This window comes from Rhinopithecus roxellana, chromosome 5 (assembly GCF_007565055.1).
Source record: "Rhinopithecus roxellana isolate Shanxi Qingling chromosome 5, ASM756505v1, whole genome shotgun sequence".
Lineage (NCBI taxonomy): Eukaryota > Metazoa > Chordata > Mammalia > Primates > Cercopithecidae > Rhinopithecus > Rhinopithecus roxellana.
In genome coordinates, this window is record NC_044553.1 from 170719534 (window position 1) to 170738956 (window position 19423).

The window sequence follows — 19423 nt, forward strand, 5'->3', positions numbered from 1 at the left end:
TGAATGGATGTTGAATTTGGCCAAGTGCTTTTTCTGCATCTCTGGAGATGATCACATGATTTTTCATTTTAAGTTTGTTGAGAAGGTGAATTATATTGACTTTTGAATTCTGAAATCAACCTCATAGTTCAGAAATAAATTCTGTTTGGTCACCATGTATTATCTCACATACTGGACCTAACAATATTCAAAACAATTCTGAAAAGGAAAAACAAAGTTGGAGAATTCTAACTGATTTCAAGACTTACTATCAAGCTACAGTAATTAAGACTTGTTTGGCATAAAGATAGACATACAGGTAAATGGTAAAGAATAACATCCGGAAATAGATTTATACATCTATGGTCAACTGGTTTTTAATAAAGGTGCCAAGGTAATAAAATGGAAGGAAAGACAGTCTTTTCAATAAATGTTGTTGGACTATTTTGATATCTATGTGGGGGGAAAAAACAAATCTCTACTCTCACCTTGCACCATATACAAAAATTAACTCAAAATGAATCATAGACCTAGATCCAAGAGCTCAAACAATAAAACTTCTAGAAGAAAAATAGAAGAGAGTGTTTGTGACTTTCACTTAGGTACAGATTTCATAATATATCAAAAGCATGACATTAAAAAACAGGCAAAAGACTTGGCAGATACTTCATCAAAGAAGCTATAGGAATGGCAAATAAGCACCTGAGAAGACGCTTAACATCCTCAGACATTAGAAAAATGCACAATGAAATGCCACTACATACCAATCACAATGGCTACAATAAAGCAGCCTGATGGCACCATATGCTGGTAAGGATGTGGACCCACTTGTAAGCTCACATACTGTCAGTGGGAATGCAAAAACGGTATATTTACTTTAAAAGAAATTGCCAAACTATTTTCCATATACTTATCATATGACCCAGCAATCCCACTCCTAGATATTTACCCAAGAGAAATGAAAACATATGTCTACAAAACTGAAGTATCCATATGCAAAATGTAAATGTTTACAGCAGCTTTATTCATATTGCTGCAAAACTGGAAATAATCCAAATGTCCATCCACTGAGAAATGGATAAATTATAGTATATAAATGAAATACTACTCAGCAATAAAGAATAAACTACATGGATGAATTTCAAAAGCATTATACTAAATGAAAGAAGCCAGATGCAAAAGTCTACATATTGTAGGATTGCATTTATCTGACATTCTGAAAAAGACAAAACTACAGAGCAGAAATCACATCAATGGTAAAAGGATAGGATGGAATGCAAAAGGCCACAGAAGAACTTTCTGGGGTAAAGGATGTTCTATATTTTGATTGTGGCAGTGGTTCATGATTGTATACATCTGTCAAAGGAATTTTTATTGCCTATAAATTATACTGTAATAAACGTTCTCAAAAGAAAGACAGAGGCCGGGCGCGGTGGCTCAAGCCTGTAATCCCAGCACTTTGGGAGGCCGAGACGGGCGGATCACAAGGTCAGGAGATCGAGACCATCCTGGCGAACACGGTGAAACCCCGTCTCTACTAAAAAAAATACAAAAAACTAGCCGGGCGAGGTGGCGGGCGCCTGTAGTCCCAGCTACTCGGGAGGCTGAGGCAGGAGAATGGCGTAAACCCGGGAGGCGGAGCTTGCAGTGAGCTGAGATCCGGCCACTGCACTCCAGCCTGGGCGATAGAGCGAGACTCCGTCTCAAAAAAAAAAAAAAAAAAAGAAAGACAGAAAACGGAGGGGAAAAGCACTATGCTATATTTAATCATAAGAAAGTATGAAGAAAAAATAAAGTAAAAGTAAAAGCACTTATTACTTGTGATCAAGAGAATAAAAAAAATAAGACATATAATATTTGTTCCGTGGTAATCAGTCAACATGTAGGAAGTTCTCTGGGAGTTAGAGTTTTCACATTGTTACAGTGATCTGCAGTGGTAACAGTATTTTATTATATGACTATAATAAAGTTACAGCTAGCCACATTTAAAATTAATCTTGTTTTACCCAATAAGTCGATTTGGGGAGTAGAATTAATCTTGTTTTTAATCCCTGTTGTCATGAGCTATAGAAGTCAGCCACTACTCACATGACGCTGTATTTAAATTTAAATAAAAAATTCAGCTCATCAGTTACACTAGCCACATTTTAAGTGCTCAATGGCCACATGTTGCTGGTGGCTACCGTATGGGACAGTGCAGATAGCGAACACTTCCATTATCACAGACTATTCTATTAGTGCTGTTCTAGGGTTGTTATTATTTCAAGATAATTTCTATCCTTCATTAATATCAGGTTATTTTAATTCAGCCTTTTAAAATTTTAAGGCTGAAAACAATCAAACATATTAAGATCAGTATTTCATTTTATAAGCAAAGAAACAGGCACCGAGATCTGACTTTTTTCTGTAGATGTCTTTTCATCAGTTTACTTCAACAAAAATATGTAGGTCTACTATGTATGTGGCACTGTGCTGAGCAATCGGAATTCGACAAAAAAATAAGATGAAATTCCTGCTCCAAAGAACTCATAATCTAGTAGAAGGTAAAGATGCTCAGTGAGATCATCTCTAATGCACTCTGATGGAAGTATGTTCGGGAAGCTAACCAAAAGTCAACTCATCTATTCTGGGGGTTCTGGGATGCTTCCTGGAAAAAAGTGAAACAAAGGATAATAACATTAAGCAGAGGAGGCAGCAGGGGAGTTTTGAGGCATAGAGCACAAAACTAAAGCACTGAAGAAAGATAAAAGAGTTCCATATTTTTGGAATGTGAAGTATGAAAAGAAGAGTGAATACAGATGACCCTGGAAAGTAATAAGCAGGTGCCACATCATGGAAAGTTTACATGTCATGCTAACACAGTTGGAGTTTTTATTCCCTAGGTGTTAAGCCATGAAATGCAAGGGAATGAGAATGGTAAGATTTTAGATCTGTATAAATCACTTAGGTGGCTACCAGAGGAGATATAAAAAGGAGTCAAAGAGAGGGATGTTTTATCTAAGAATGGTTTTTAAAATAAAAGCAGGATATGAGAGCGTAAACAAGGGCAATGATAGCAGTGATAGACAGAAGGTACATTTGAGAAATATTTAGGGAGTAAGTGTGACAGGAGTTGGTGAGTTCAGTTTTAAATACTTGAATTTGAGGAACCAGTGAAATGTTTAGGTGAAGTTAGTTAGCTATATAAGTCTGAAATGCAGGGGAGAGGTCTGAGATGAAACATGTATTTTGGGGTGGGTGTTAGTTTTAAACCATAAGGGTGTGTAGAAAAGTGCGCCCAAGATAAAACTCCAAGGAACAGCAATATTTAGAATGCTTCCCTTAAGAGAATCCATTAAAGGCAGATGATTGAGAAGATATGGTCAGAGAAAAAACGAGAGAATTTGAAGGAGAAAGTGGTTCATATCAAATGCAGCAGAAGTATTCTGGATGAAAACCAAAAAGATACCCTTTAAATTTAGCAATCAGATCATCATTTGTGACATCTGAAAGAGCAATTTCAGTGGAATGATAGAGGGTTAAAGACTATAATAAGATGCAGTGAGGAGGTAACAACAGCAAATGTAGACTACTCTCACAAAAATTAGGATGAGAACAACGGGAGGAACACAGAGCTCTATCCACAGAGGAGCTTGTTTTCCTATTTTTTAAAAGGCAAAAGAGCCTTGACAGCATAGAGTGACAGAAAAAGCCTGAAGACAAGGAGGAACTGAAAACACAGGACAAAGAGCAGATACATGAGGGAGCCAGGTCTCACAATTACTGTGACTGAGCATCTCTACCTGGATGTCTCATCCCATTTCAAACACCACAAGTCTACGAGTGCACTTTGATCTCTCCCCGCAATCTGACCTCTTCAACACAGTTTTCTGTTTCAGTAAATGGCATTACCATGTTACCTGTTGCTTGAGTAAGAAGCCTAGCACTCCTCCTTGACTCCTCACTCTACACACACAGTCAATGCCATTTCAATACTTCTCAAAACTGTCAACCTCTATCAATCACTATCACCTTAGTTCAAGACATTATAATCTCTTACGTATACTATTACAAACAGGTTCTAAACTGGCCTCACTGCATTAGCTTTGCCTTCCTTTGATTCGTCTTCAAAGTGAGAATCAGATTGTCTAAATGTAATCATGTCATTTATTCCTCTGCTTAAAAATCTTTCAATGGTTTTCTATCATCTATCTTCATATTGTCTCTGTCAACTTATACTTGTCCAACTCTCTGGTCACCCTCCTTCTTGGCTCTCTCTCGTTTTTTAAAGACAGAGTCTCTCTCTGTTGCCCAAGTTGGAGTGCAGTGGTGCGATCTCAGCTCACTGCAACCTCCGCCTCCCGAGTTCAAGTGATTCTCCTGCCTCAGCCTTCCCAGTAGCTGGGACTACAGGCACATTCCACCATGCCCAGATACTTTTTTTGTGTTTTTAGTAGAGACGGGGTTTTACCATGTTGGTCAGGCTGGTCTTGAACTCCTGACCTCAAGTGATCTACCCGCCTCGGCCTCCCAAAGTGCTGGGATTACAGGTGTGAGCCACTGCATCCAGCCCTTTTTGGCTCTCTCTATTCCAGCTGCACTGGCCTTTTCTCCTGACATACTCTGTTCCTATCTTGGAGCTTAACTTCTCCTCATACTTATAATCTTGCCTTAAGTATCACAACACCAGAGAGGACTATGTTCCCCTATTGTACCTCTACATAGTTCCCTGTCTATCTTCTTCAAGGCACATGTCAAAACTTTAACTCATTAATGACTTGTGCAATTATTTAATGCCTGTCTTTCTTACCAGACTGCAAACTTCTGGGGGATGCAGAGATGGTATGTGTCTTGTTTAATGTTATATTCTCCTGTGCCTGGAACACAGTAGACTCTTAACACAATTTCTTGAATGAAAAGAATAAATGAATAAAAGATTAACTTGGAGCAGGGAAAGGGACATTTCCTCTTGACACCGAAGGAAATAAAGTGAGGACTGGGCACAAATGTAGATAAGCTGAAAAGTAATTATGGTAGCTCTGAGATTAAGGAAGAAATGGGTGGTTTAGGTAATTCACGTCTTGTAGCCCCAATTTCCATGCATTGGCAGAGTGCTGAGGGAGGGGGACAGTGTTGGAGTAGATTATGGCTAAGGCTTGAAATAAGTGCTGAAGGGAGAAGGAAGAGGAGAAAGAAACTTGATTAAGAGTTGGTAAAAGACTGTTTTTGATAGTTGTGAGGGGACAACTCTACACAAAGGCAGAAAATGCAAGACAAAATCCTACTAAATCAAATGAATCAGAGAATGGATTTCTCTGTGAAAAGTCTAAATAACAGCAACTTTATTCTTTCAAGAACATAAGAGTGTCTGGCTTGACTATTAAAACTTTGCTAGAAGAACTTATTTTATTAAGAATGACTTACAAGGAACATATTTGTAAGTAATTTGATTCTTTAAAAATACCTGAGATACCTGACATTTCCTTTTGTCAAGTTATTGTAAACAGAATTTTAATTACATAATTTGTTGGGAAAGTTTTTTTTGTTTTTTGTTTTTACAGGCAGCATATAGGTAAAGGTAGATAACCTGCTTTTTAGTAAATTACAACAAATTTCTTACTGGTGGGATCCAAATTAACATTCCATTGGCTTCTCTGGCCAATAAGTAAGGTAAGGTATCAATTTCCACAAAAATCTCATCCAGTGTACAGGTATTCTCCACATCCATCAGTATATCACAGTAGAAATAGCTTTTGAATCAAACAGATTTTGCTGCTTAATGGTAGCTAATAGTGGTTTTTCGGAGAAAATAAAATAATTCAATTCCAGACTCACGTTCCCACTCTCCCTCCAGGTGGTGCTATAGCTACAAGTGGAGAAGAGTTAACAGCTTGAGCAAAGACAGTTGGCCCTATTGTTGTTGCTGTTGTTACCATTAAATAACTTTATCTGCCTTATTTCTTGGTAGTCCCTCTTTCATACAGGCTCACATAACTCTTTGCTTTCTGACGGGCTGAGATTCTGGTATTGTGAGGCAAATATGAAGATTCTCAGTAGAATGACCAGGAATAACTTCAGCAAGATTGTGATAGAAGAGAAGGTATCTTATACTCTCCTTCAAGGCAGATGTCTGTCTTTTCTTTCAGGATCCCCACCATCTTCTTGTCCCTGCCAAATGGTGCCTCCACTCCCGCAGATCCCAAATCAGTGCTGTCCTTCTAGGTCTCCATCATCTGTCAATGCATGCCTACAGAGGCATTAGCCCAAAGTGTGCTCCCATTGATTCAGGATTAGCTGTATTTTTAAAGGACCATTTTAATACAGAAAAATTCTTCAATGAACTATTAAGGGTATATTGACATTCAGGGGTAGTGGGATCTTTTACTCTGCCACAGAAATAAGTTACAGAAAGCGATAAAAGCTATGCTACAAAAGGAAAGCTGCTATTATCTTAGTTCTTTCCACCAGAGTGTTCCTAAGTATAAATCTGATAATGGGCTTCATTAATCAGCTCACATCAAAAGTCCTTTAAGGATAGTTATCTAACACCTGCCTACACAAGTTTTGTTCCTAAGTCCCCAGCCCTCATCCCTAAATCCACTCGGCCCCCACGTCTCACAAATAAAAGAATAAACGAAGAACTTAGTTCACCTCTTTGGAAAGGCCAAACCCTCTGACCTTAACCCTTAAAAACAGAGGTCAGCATAGCTCCATTTGTAGACCCTGAATCTCAAATTCAACGTATCAAAACAAACCATCCAGTAATTCACACATATGAACTCAGACTCTGAAGAAGCATTAGAAATCACATGGCATAAACCTCTTGTTACAGATGAGGAAGATGAAACTCAGAAGCAGCGTTACTTGTCCACAGTCATATAATTGATTAATGAACCCATGTCATTATTATTTCTACCACCCCACTGGCTCTCTTCACTTTGTAAATGCAGGGGTGAGGCAATGATATAACTCTGCATATTTTTCCTGGATAAACCTCCAATCTAAAATAACTTTCTTGAAATTTATACCAAGATGCCCTTCCCATTTCCCAGAATTCCTTAAACATTGATTTTATGAAGTTTTAGAAAAATATTCTTCCATGTTCATGCACTCACTTCACAAAGTTACTTTTAAGATTAGTAAAATATAGATTATAAAATATAGTTCATGACAAAGATATCAGAACTACTCTAAGGTCTTGTTTTACAAGCCAGAAGGTTCTCAGTGTTTTTAATCCTCTACAACAGGTTCCAGTGAATAAACAAATTCTAAAATTTCTTGAGTTGAGAAACTACTACTCTAACCTTTGACAAAATAGTTAGCTGAATAAGTAAAATAAGTTTATCATACGTACTTAAAGCTCTAGAATGATCCGGATTCCTTATTCCCTTTGCTCGTAACCTCTGAAGAAGAACTGTTGAGGACAACTGTTTTACAAGATATACTGCCATGGAATAGTTCTGGAAAAAAAAGAGATGTAGAAAACAAACAACATATGTAAGTAAACAGTACATCTATTTTAATCTCACCATGATAGGAAAAGAAAACTAACACTTCTTAAAACACCTATGTGTCCAGCACTGTCTTAGGCGTTTTCATGAACAGTAATTCATTTAATCCTGATCAAAAAGCTGATGAGATGACCATAAACCTGGTTTTATGGATGAGGAAACTGAAGTATACAGAAGTAAAAGAACTTGCCCTAAAATTGCAATTTTCAAGTAACAAACCTAGAATTTAAACCCAGGTCTGTCCTGGATTTAATATTACCTATACTTGAAGCTAATGAATTTAAGGCACTTACATGAAAGAATACTGTTAAGACTAAGTATAAGCCAAGGACAATAAGATGTCAAAGTTATAAACCATATTTAGTAGGTAACAGATATATCTAAAATAGTATCTATTTTTTTAAAAAAATTAAATGAGATGGGCTTCCTAATTTATACCTTTTAACCTTTCTCTATGCCTTCAACTAGCTCTTGAAAAGATTATACTTGGGCCATTATCACAACAAGCAGAGGGAATAGTAAAGAAGGTTTTCAAAGAGAAGCTGCTGGTTTGGCAAATGAACAGATGAATATCCATTACCAGCAGAGGGACTACCCAGAGATGACAGAGGGAGAAGGGGACAAAAAAATAAAAAAATAAAATTAAAACCCAAACCAAAGAAACAGCTAACCAACAAGTTAAGGCTAAGTGAAGGGTACATGGTTGGATAAGAGAAAGAAAAGATGGCTGAGGTTCATGAAGGGTAGGAAGGAGATCTAAATGAGAAGGATCACTTTCTATTTGGTGCTGGGATCAAGAGGAAGATCAAGAGACTTGAAAAGAAGTAAAAGGAAAATAATTGCTGCCATCTTATATTTTATAGCTACACACACTTTTCAAAGCATTCTTAACATACACTGCCAACTTCATTTAAACTTTGCAGAAGGCCTATTAAGACATAGGTAGGATAGGTGACTTTTTCTAAGTGAAGGGCTGATGAAACTGAGGCACAAAAAGATTATGCAATCTGCTCATTATTAGGCAACTGCTTGATGACAGAGCAGACACTAGAAACCAAGGGGAAAGGGCAGGAATATTAACACAAGGAACTTAATGCACCCTCCTCTTTTGACAGAAAATATCTTACAATACTCTCTGGAAGGTCATATTTTTATTTAAAGTTCAGAAAGCTATCTGTGTTCACATGCTATGCATTTTCTGAGAGGCAGGAAAAAGAAGTGTCAAAAAAGCTAATTTACTTTCATTAATAAATTTCACATTAATGAGGAACAAGTAACATGAAACATGAAAACTTTCCCAGCCAGGAGCAGTGACTCACACCTGTAATCCCAGCACTTTAGGAGGCCAAGGCAGGCGGATCACGAGGTCAGGAGATCAGGACCATCCTGGCTACTGTGGTAAAACCCCATCTCTACTAAAAATACAAAAAACTAGCCAGGTGTGGTGGCATGCGCCTGTAGTCCCAGCTACTTGGGAGGCTAAGGCAGGAGAATGGCATGAACCTGGGAGGCGGAGCTTGCAGTGAGCCAAGATGGCGCCACTGCACTCCAGCCTGGGTGACAGAGCAAGACTCTATCTACCAAAAAAAAAAAAAAATTTTCCTAAATTTTAGAGCATACAACATATTAATCTGATATAGCATTGACAAGCTTTATTTATTTATTTAATTTGAGACAGAGTCTTGCTCTGTCACCCAGGCTGGAGTGCAGTGGCGCAATCTTGGCTACCTGCCACCTCCACCTCCTGGGTTCAAGTGATTCTCCTGCCTCAGGCTCCCAAGTAGCTGGGACTCCACGTGTGCACCACCATATCTGGCTAATTTTTGTGGGTTTTTTTTAGTAGAGATGGGTTTTCACCATGTTGGCTAGGCTGGTCTTGAACACCTGACCTCAAGTGATCCACATGCCTCAGCCTCCCAAAGTGCTGGGATTACAGGCGTAAGTCACTGGGTCCAACTGAAAAGCTTCTTTTAGAAAAAACTCTTATTCACCATTACTATTTACTTGCTTAATGCTTCAAGTATGACAGAAACTGGAGAAATGCTAATTAACAATGTGAAACTATGTATTGACAACTTGAATCTTCAGAACTTGGAATTACCCTTAGGCTTTATATAAATACTTAAGAAGAGATCAAGCAGAAACCGCAACAAGTTCAGTGAAAAGGTATGTTCACTCTAGTTGAAACATGTAACCAAATAGAAAAAAAAGCAGCAAAAAGAATGTGCTAACATTCAACCAACAACTAACAAATGCCACTTGTACCGGTAATATAAAATGAAATTTTTACATCATATGAATGAGTGAACTTCAGCAGCAAAAAAACCCACCAAAGCTTAATAGTGACAGAGATTCTTTTCTAGGTAGACAATATTTTATTGTTCCCGCTAATCCTTCAAATACTAATTCCAACTACTTATATATATTATATTATATATTATATTATATTATATTATATTACACTGATGATTTTGTCTATTGCTTTTTCAAAAGTCTGAAAAATTATTTGTGAAGTTCATGAAATGCTTTCTCTATAATTGAAATATACTCTATTCATTATGTGCCCCTTACACTAGTACAAGTTGAGTATCCCTGATCTGAAATGGCTGGGACTGTAAGTATTTCGGACTCTGAATTTTTTTTTTTTCTTCCAGATTTTAGAATATCTGCATTATACTTACCAGTTCAGCATCCCTAATCTGAAAATCTGAAGTCTGAAATGCTCAAACAAGTATCTCCTTTGAGTATCCTATTTTGAATTTTAGAGCATCTTGATTTCAGACTTTCAGATTAGGGATACTAAACCTAAGTCTAAATAATTTCTCTACAAATAATGAGAGTTTAATAAATGCTAGAAGCAGTGATTACACTGAGGTAGAGGAAGAAGTTACAATATAACTCACTTATTTCTTTCAGGCACTATACTAGCTCTCCTATTTATTTCATTTGAAAAGACATAGCTGCAACATTTCTCACTGGCAACCAATTATACAAAGGTATCTGCAAAACAGTAAGATATTCTATATGAACTATTCAGAATATCTTCCCAAGCTGAATTAAAACAGTAATCTAAAAACAATCTATTAAGTTATTTTCTGGGCTTTGGAAAATAATGTTGATTTAGTGTTTTACTTCCCCAGAAAAATGTCTTCAAATCTTTGTAGTTTGGAAGCCTTCCTATGGAAGAGTACTTCCCCTCTCCTCTAGTGCTTTTTATCAGCAGCCATATCCCCCCTCCTACAGATTCAGACTTCTTTCCCATTTCACCAAGAACACTCCCCTTCTCCCTTAGTGAGCTGTTCTTTTCATACACAAAAACAAAACTTTCCTCAAAAAGGGGGAAAAAGGGAACTACAAGGTACACTAGAAATAAAATATTTAAAAGATTTTAAAAACCTAATGGTGACACATGAGTTAAAGGAAAAAAATATAACCCTGAGATATGTCAAAAAGAATTTTGATATAATTCAAAATCCCAATTCTAACAAAAACATCCAGTAAGAGAAATATAGAAATACATCATTGATACAATAAAGTTCTATCAAAATTAATAGCAACATCATAATAATGTTTTACCAGTAGCAGTATTCTCATTAACATAAGGAGCAAGTCAAACATGTCCACTAGTGCCTGCATTGTTTAACACTGTTTACAAAGTTCTAGGTAGTAGAACAAGAAATAAATGACAGAAGTATTAAGGTAATATAATATAATTTGTATGACACACCTCAAACTCAAAACTGTTAATGTAGAAATACCAATAAATCATCTAAAAAGCCAACAGAACTAATATATGAATTTAGCTATGAAATAAATATTAAAAATAACTAGTTTTAAGTAAACCAACAATAAATAAATTCTTTGAAAATGTAACAGAAAAAAGATCTCTTTTTATAATAGCAGTAATAATAACAACCAACATAGGAATTAGCAAAAAATATGCAGGAATTGTAGGAAACCTATTAAATTGCCGAGGAACATAAAAGAGGATTTGAAAATACAGTTCCTAGAATGGTTATATTAAATATTGTAAATAAATTCTCCCTAACTTAAACTATAACTTTAAAGAAATCTCATCCAAATTCTCAGAAAGACTGTGCAAGTGGGGTACAGGAGGGAGGGAAAAAATGTGATAAAGTAATTCTACTTTATCTGGAAGAATGAATGTAAAAAAAAAAAGTAATGCAGGAGAATCAATGTCAGCCCTGCCAGTGTGGTTCCAACAACCATCAATGTGCAGATGATGCGCACATTTTTTCCCTCTAGCCCAAATGTATCCTTTAAGCCTATCTGCCCCACTGCCTATTCAGGATGTCTCACAGGCATTTCAAACTCAAAAGTTTCAAAAGTAAATTCATTATTTTCTCCATCTTGTCCTCCAATGCCAATGCCCAGTCTTCAAAGCAAAACAAAACAAAACACACCCACACTCAGTCCTTTTCCAGTGTTTCCTCTATCTCAGCAGTAGTATCATTTGCCTAGCTATCCACCAAGAAACCAAGGACTCATCAGTGACATCTCCCTTTCTCTTAGCCCTCAACTTTCAATTCATCACTTAATCCTGCAGATGCCCCTACTTACCTCCATTTCTACTGCCACCACTCTAGACAAAGATACTATTTCACTAATACTTCTGCAAGAGCTGGCTCCTGAGAGATGTCCTTCTGCATGATGCTGGCCTCCATTTAAACTATTTACTACTCCAAAGAGTGATCTTTTCTTTTCTTTTTCTTTCTTTTTTTTTTTTTTTTTGAGACAGAGTCTCACTCTGTAGCCCAGGCTGGAGTGCAGTGGCGCCATCTCGGCTCACTGCAAGCTCCGCCTCCTGGGTTCATGCCATTCTCCTGCCTCAGCCTCCTGAGTAGCTGGGACTACAGGCGCCTGCCACCATGCCAGGCTAATTTTCTGTATTTTTAATAGAGACGGGGTTTCACTGTGGTCTCGATCTCCTGACCTCGTGATCTGCCCACCTCGGCCTCCCAAAGTGCTGGGATTACAAGCGTGAGCCACCGCGCCTGGCCAGAGTGATCTTTTCTAAAAAAAAATACAGCACTATAAACTTTCTGCTTAAAAAGAGAAAATCCTGGCCAGGCGCAGTGGCTCATGCCTGTAATCCCAGCACTTTGGGAGGCCACGGCAGGTGGATCATAAGGTCAGGAGCTCAAGACCAGCCTGGCTAAGATGGTGAAGCCCCGTCTCTACTAAAAATACAAAAATTAGCTGGGTGCGATGGCAGGCGCCTGTAATCCCAGCTACTTGGGAGGCTGTGGCAGGAGAATCGCTTGAAACCAGGGGACGGAGGTTGCAATGAGCTGAGATCACGCCACTGTACCCCAGCCTGGGCAACAAAGTGAGACTCTGTCTCCAAAAAAAAAAACCAAGAAAAAGAAAAAGAAAATCCTTAACTTTAACATTACCTACAATGCCCTAATGGTTTAGTCCTATCTTAACCCTCTAGCCACATGTCATACACCGCTATTCCCCATTCTCTGCACTCTAGTCAGTGAATCCCTCTCAGCTTCTTGTAAAAACCAGGCTCACTCCTACCACTGGGCTGTTGTGTGGGCAGTTTCCTCTGAACCTTTCACCTGATTCCTACTCTTCTCTCAGCTCTTGGCTCAGCCACTACTTCCTCAGGGAAGCCCTCCCTGACTGCTCTCTCTCATTCAAAGTGCCCTTTGACACACTGTAAAATCACCATGTGCCTCTCTTTTATAGTACTTATAAGTAGGTTCACATTCTTTGTGTGTGTCCACCAGGCCCCTAGATCACAGGCCTCATGAAAATGAGCTTTCTTCCCTCCCTATGGTACTGCCAGTTTTGAGTATAGTACATGGCACATGGTAAGCATTCAATAAATTTCAAATGAACTGGTGGATACATATGAGTTCATACCATGAAAACTGTCCCAAAAAAGAATGCTAGACTAAGAAACAACATAGAAAAAGGTCAGAAACATACTCAGGATATGTAAAAATTAAATATGCAACCATAGTGGCTTCAGAATCAACATTTATTTGGTTAACAGTGTTAGAATGGGCTATTTAAAAAGTGAAAGAGGCCGGGTGCGGTGGCTCAAGCCTGTAATCCCAGCACTTTGGGAGGCCGAGACGGGCAGATCACGAGGTCAGGAGATCGAGACCATCCTGGCTAACATGGTGAAACCCCGTCTCTACTAAAAAATACAAAAAACTAGCCGGGCGAGGTGGTGGGCGCCTATAGTCCCAGCTACTCAGGAGGCTGAGGCAGGAGAATGGCACAAACCCGGGAGGCAGAGCTTGCAGTGAGCTGAGATTCGGCCACTGCACTCCAGCCTGGGCAACAGAGCGAGACTCCATCTCAAAAAAAAAAAATATATAAAATAAAAAATAAAAATAAAAAGTGAAAGAAAGCAATTTTTACCTCACACCACACAGATATTTAATATGAACTAAATATTTAAAGGTAAAATATGAAACCTTAAGTCTAGAAGAAAACAAACAAATAATTCCATAGATTGGGAAGGGCAGATAGGCAAAGCATGGTGGAGAGGAGAAAAGACTATATAAAGGAAATAACTGGCTAAGATTTGGCTACACAAAAACTTTGTGTAGCCAATATTAAATAATATTAATAATATTCTGCATATTAAATAATAAGATAAAAATAAAAGGTAAACAAACTGGAAACAAACATTTGTAACATGAAACAGAGAGTTAAGTTTTAGTATATGAAGATCTCATAATCAATAACAAAAACAGCAACAGAGAAATAGACATGGATACAGTTTTAAAATGTAAATAATCACAAATATAAAACATATTCAATCTCAGTAATAATGAAAAAAGTACTAATTAAAACACAGTGGTGGCATTATTTACCTAACAGAATTGGTAAAACTTTCAAAGAAGATACTAGTGTTAACGAGTACGCAAATAAACACTGAAAGTCAGAGAATAAATTTGTACAACATCTTTGGAGAAGGTAATCTGTCAATGTACACAAAATTTCTTAAAATTCTGTATGCTCTTTGACTTAGCAATCCCACTTCTGAGAATTTACCCTAAGGAAATTATGATTTATGCATGCAAAGTTATAGCTACTAAGATGGTCTTCAAAATATTCTTTGACATACCAATGAATCAATCAATAAATCAAGTAACATGCTCAATAGTAGGGAACAGGCAAATTTATGGCATATTCATATTGGAATACGATATCATCACTTAAAATAATGCAGAAGAACATGTAATGATACAGGAGGACATTTATGATCAATTGTTGAGTAAAAGGGCCAGGTTATAAAATACTGGATACTTCATAATCCCATTTTTCAAATGGAAACACGTTGAAAATTCATTGTGAGACAAAAATAAATCCTTTTGCAGCTCATTTTACATAATTTACATATAAATTCAGGTAGGCATGGTGATTAACCCCTCCTTATAATACAAAAATCTGGTAGAAACAAAAATTTCCTTACTCTTCCAATTTCTGCAGTCCAAGAAACAACAATGGTGTTTGGTACTGTTGTGGACAGTCGGACAAGTGAGGTGATATTAATTGGTCGGCTGGGTCGCTTTGGTTCCACGCCATTTTTTGTAGGTGGAAGGTAACCCTAAAAATGAAATATAATTTATTTATACTTATTATTTCCACAATCATTTTGACTTCCATTCCTTAAGAAAAAAACCCCTACAAACTACACACTAGAAAATACGAATGTTTTCATTAAAAAGTAAAGAAGTAAACATTTACAAGTTTCTTGTGTTATTATTTTTCCAAACAACCTTATATTCTCCTTGTAGTAAACCTGAAAAAAAAATATTAGTGATGAAAATCCAAAGTCTCTTAAATTTAAAAATCAGGATGAATTCATAACAAGCTTAGACAGGTATATGAGGTGTATTTCAAGGGCATCAAAAACAGTCCTCACCCCTACTTCCTGTTTAAGACACAGCATTCTTCAAATCTCCTTTCTACCATAGGCTTATAGACTCACATGAACACAGCTGAGACTCTGTTGAAAAAACTTCTCCCCAAAATCCAGTACAATACTAAAGCTACCACACCCAACTCCAAATCCTATGACCCCAAAGCTAATGTTACTGCTGCTAACTGCACATAGTTGGTACAAGTGTTTCACCTAGTCACAGGAATATATATCCAAAATAAAAATGTTTTCTTAAGGAAAAACTATGACTTAATAACAGCTGTGATGACTTATTTGATAGCTATGTTGGCAATGAATTTTAAAAAATAGTTTTTAGGACTTACTGGAAGGCTGCAAGGTTTTGTATTCACTTTCACACAAAGATTGGGTGGGAAGTGATCTTCTTGTGGACAACTGGTTTCTGATAAACAAAACCTAAACAATAAAGGACAAGTTTAATTTCCTTTATTAAAGGATGACTTCGTTAGTATTATTGTTCAATAGATAAATTTAAAAGTTGGTAAATTTAAAAACAACCAAAAGGGAAAACTATAAAAACTGCACTTTTCGCCCAATTAATAAGTATATATAAATAGGCTTAAAATAAATAATTCTGTCAATGTAAAGTTGTGGCAATCATGACTATCACCCTGTAGTTGTCTTCGTGATATTGCCAATTATCTGGTTAAGCATGTTCTGAGAAGCACTAGCTTTTTCAGTGATTAACAGGTGTTAAAAAGAAAAAAAGAAAGGCTCGTTAGTTAAATAAAATTAAGAAATTCTTAATCAAAACAATTAAATTAAGTTTCCTTAATACAGAACTTTTCAGAGCTTTTAATAGGCTAATAAGCATTATAAATCTCTAAGAGGAAGACCTAGCACCTGTATGCAGTATTTTCCAAATTTATTTGCCATGAAACACTTTCCTGGTTCTTAGCAGAAAATACTGAGAATGCTTTTAAGTCCATCCCCAGGATCAGTAAACCAAAGTACTACTTATTTTGTTGAGAACTGAAGGCAATGAATATTATTTGTGTTATATCCACATGAATTTAGAATACTATTTTAGAAACTTATAAAAATATTTCTAAATTAAATGCACAGTCTTTTGGAAAAATCAAGGATAGATACATAATTTGCAAATTCTCAGTCTATTCACTCTTATTATTATTTTGCCATTTAAGGCATTTATTCTTTATTAGTTCCTATTCTCAATATACACCTAAGGCTCACTGCACTGTTATAGAATGCTCATAGCACCCCTGAGTTACACAGTAGGGAGAACCCTATCTCTGAATTCTGTGAAATATTCCTCATGTGCAAACAACTCCTCTGAACACCTGTGGTATGGGGTTCTTAACCTGCTGGCCATGAAATCTGAGTATGGGGATAACGCACAAAATGAAACAATTTTATATGTAAACTTTTACAAGTACATATACATATTCATTTTTACAGGGAAACTATCCACAGCTTCTATCAAATTTTCAAAGGGATCAGGGATCCATAAAAAAGTTAAGATTTACTGATCTACAAAGATTTTCTAGAAATATACTTAGCAAACAGATGTCAAAGCTCACAGGACCACTCCTAACATCAGCAGAACCTTCCATTACAGGCTAATTCTTTATGCTGCAACAGTTAAGAGGATGTCACAGTTTTTAAATAATTATTCCAATGCACATAAATCAATTTAAAACATGGACCCTGGCTGCCTGAACCCTTTCCTACAGGAAAAGAGTAATTTAAATGACAAGTCCATGTCTATTCAACTAATCTAAATCACCCTAATGAACTGAAGAGAAAAAAGAAAAAAAAGGAATAGCAGAAAGTTTCTGTGAAGTGGTTCATGGGGCAGAGAGGAGGGAGTGGAGCAGGGAGGCGCAACAGAAATGAAAACAGACTAGGTGTCTAATAGAGAAAACTTGGATCCTAATTCTCAATTAATTATTTTCATGCTTTAGATAAACATTTATAATTAGGATAGCAGACAGGCATACACTCCTAACTTAAATAAAATACTATGGTTGCAGACCTACCAATGTGGGGCAGGGAGAGAAATGATCTATTTTATTAAAACACAAAGAACCACCTAACAATGACCAAATATAACACAACATGGTTCTTTTTTTTTTTTTTTTCCAAGTCCTGGAGATAAATTTCAATTAAAATAGCTGTCATGAAGATTCCCTTGGAATCTCTGAATTAGAATAGCTGATCTATCTAGACAACCTTACTTCAAAATGTGGACCACACCTGTTGCTGCTTTAAAGAATGTATGTATATTAATACAAAATACTTAGTAACTAGATCTTTTATTCTAAAGCTATGGTTTTTGGCCGGGCACGGTGGCTCAAGCCTGTAATCCCAGCACTTTGGGAGGCCGAGACGGGCGGATCACGAGGTCAGGAGATCGAGACCATCTTGGCTAACACGGTGAAAACCTGTCTCTACTAAAAATACAAAAAACTAGCTGGGCGAGGTGGAGGGCGCCTGTAGTCCCAGCTGCTCCAGAGGCTGAGGCAGGAGAATAGCGTAAACCCGGGAGGCGGAGCGTGCAGTGAGCTGAGATCCGGCCACTGCACTCCAGCCCCGGCGACAGAGCAAGACTCCGTCTCAAAAAAAAAAAAAAAAAGCTACGGTTTTTAAACTCTGTTTTAGTCTTGGGACCCTGTCTTCAAGTGAAACCTAACGCAGAGTCAAACATGCAAAACAGATAAAAGAGATAAAAGAAGCCCCACTTTGGTTCAGGCTGTGTATGTGTTTAGGAGAGAAGTGGAGGATGGCAGAAGAGTATGAGGCCATAAGGGTGGCTCCATGCAACAAGTTTGAAAACCACTGATTTAAAGGATAATGTCAAGTATCAGTACAAGCAAAATGTCAACTATTGAGGCAGGAAGTAGATTACAGCAATACATACTTAACTATGGAGACATCTTATTTTTGTCCTTTAATTTATTCAGTCATTAACACAATCTGGCCGACACAAAATATACCTTTTATACAGAATCATCTTCGGCAGTGCCTTCCAAAACTGAAACTTAGATTATCACTAGTCTACTGCGGTAAGGTCCTGTCATACTGTTTTATGGTATAAAAGCTATTATGCATAGTCATAACCTTTTTAGAATCTTCAACTCAACTTTCGACTTCAACTCTGCTTTCTCACTGTTTTTACCTTATTATTTCAAAGCTTAGATTAGATGTTTTCACATGATTCCATAAAGTGCCGAACAGGTGTTTTAGATTAATCCCTTTTTTAGCCTCCTAGTGTATTTGCAATTTGTACGTACAACTTAGTATCTGATTATTGAGACTAGGCTATCTGTTTGATTTACCTTCCCAACAATTATAGGGAAAACAGCTTCCTGAAGAAAACAACTGTTTTATATTTTCTCTTCCATCCCTACTGCAACACTGTGGACATTTAGGGCGGTAAACTGAATAATAAAAGCATAATATGATAGTTCATATAAGCACGGTTTATATAAGGGGGAGATATATGTATATGTATATAAAAGGGAGATATATAAGGGACAGAAATAATACAAAATATTTTTTTTTTTTTTCTTTTTTTTTGAGACGGAGTCTCTCTGTCGCTCAGGCTGGAGTGCAGTGGCCGGATCTCAGCTCACTGCAAGCTCCGCCTCCCGGGTTTACGCCATTCTCCTGCCTAAGCCTCCCGAGTAGCTGGGACTACAAGCGCCCGCCATCTCGCCCGGCTAGTTTTTTGTATTTTTTAGTAGAGACGGGGTTTCACTGGGTTAGCCAGGATGGTCTCGATCTCCTGACCTTGTGATCTGCCCGTCTCGGCCTCCCACAGTGTTGGGATTACAGGCTTGAGCCACCGCGCCCGGCCAATACAAAATATTTCTTATATATTCTAAAATAAATGAATGGGCTAAGAAAACAAACTGAATAAGGGGTTGTGAACCCATGTTGGAAAATTTCCCATTAGTCTTTGAAAATTTTCAAGAGATGTCTCAAATGGATCCTAAATTAGAGCACATTTAAATTATTTAAAATACAGAACAAAACAAAT

The 19423-nt window shown here is 37.2% G+C and overlaps 1 protein-coding gene across 3 annotated transcripts in view; it reads right to left on the reverse strand.

Moving 5' to 3' along the window:
- PIAS1 (protein inhibitor of activated STAT 1) overlaps positions 1-19423 on the reverse strand; it is a 149846-nt gene that overhangs the window by 31238 nt on the left and 99185 nt on the right. For all 3 annotated transcript variants that reach the window (XR_004057492.1, XR_004057491.1, XM_010363627.2), the window contains exons 5-7: positions 15726-15816; positions 14932-15066; positions 7313-7418 (exon numbers count right to left, since the gene is read on the reverse strand). Coding sequence is in view for 1 of the 3 variants with exons in the window: in XM_010363627.2 (XP_010361929.1) it covers positions 7313-7418; positions 14932-15066; positions 15726-15816 (332 nt within the window). In the remaining 2 variants the exon portion in view is untranslated. The remainder of the gene's footprint in view (positions 1-7312; positions 7419-14931; positions 15067-15725; positions 15817-19423) is intronic.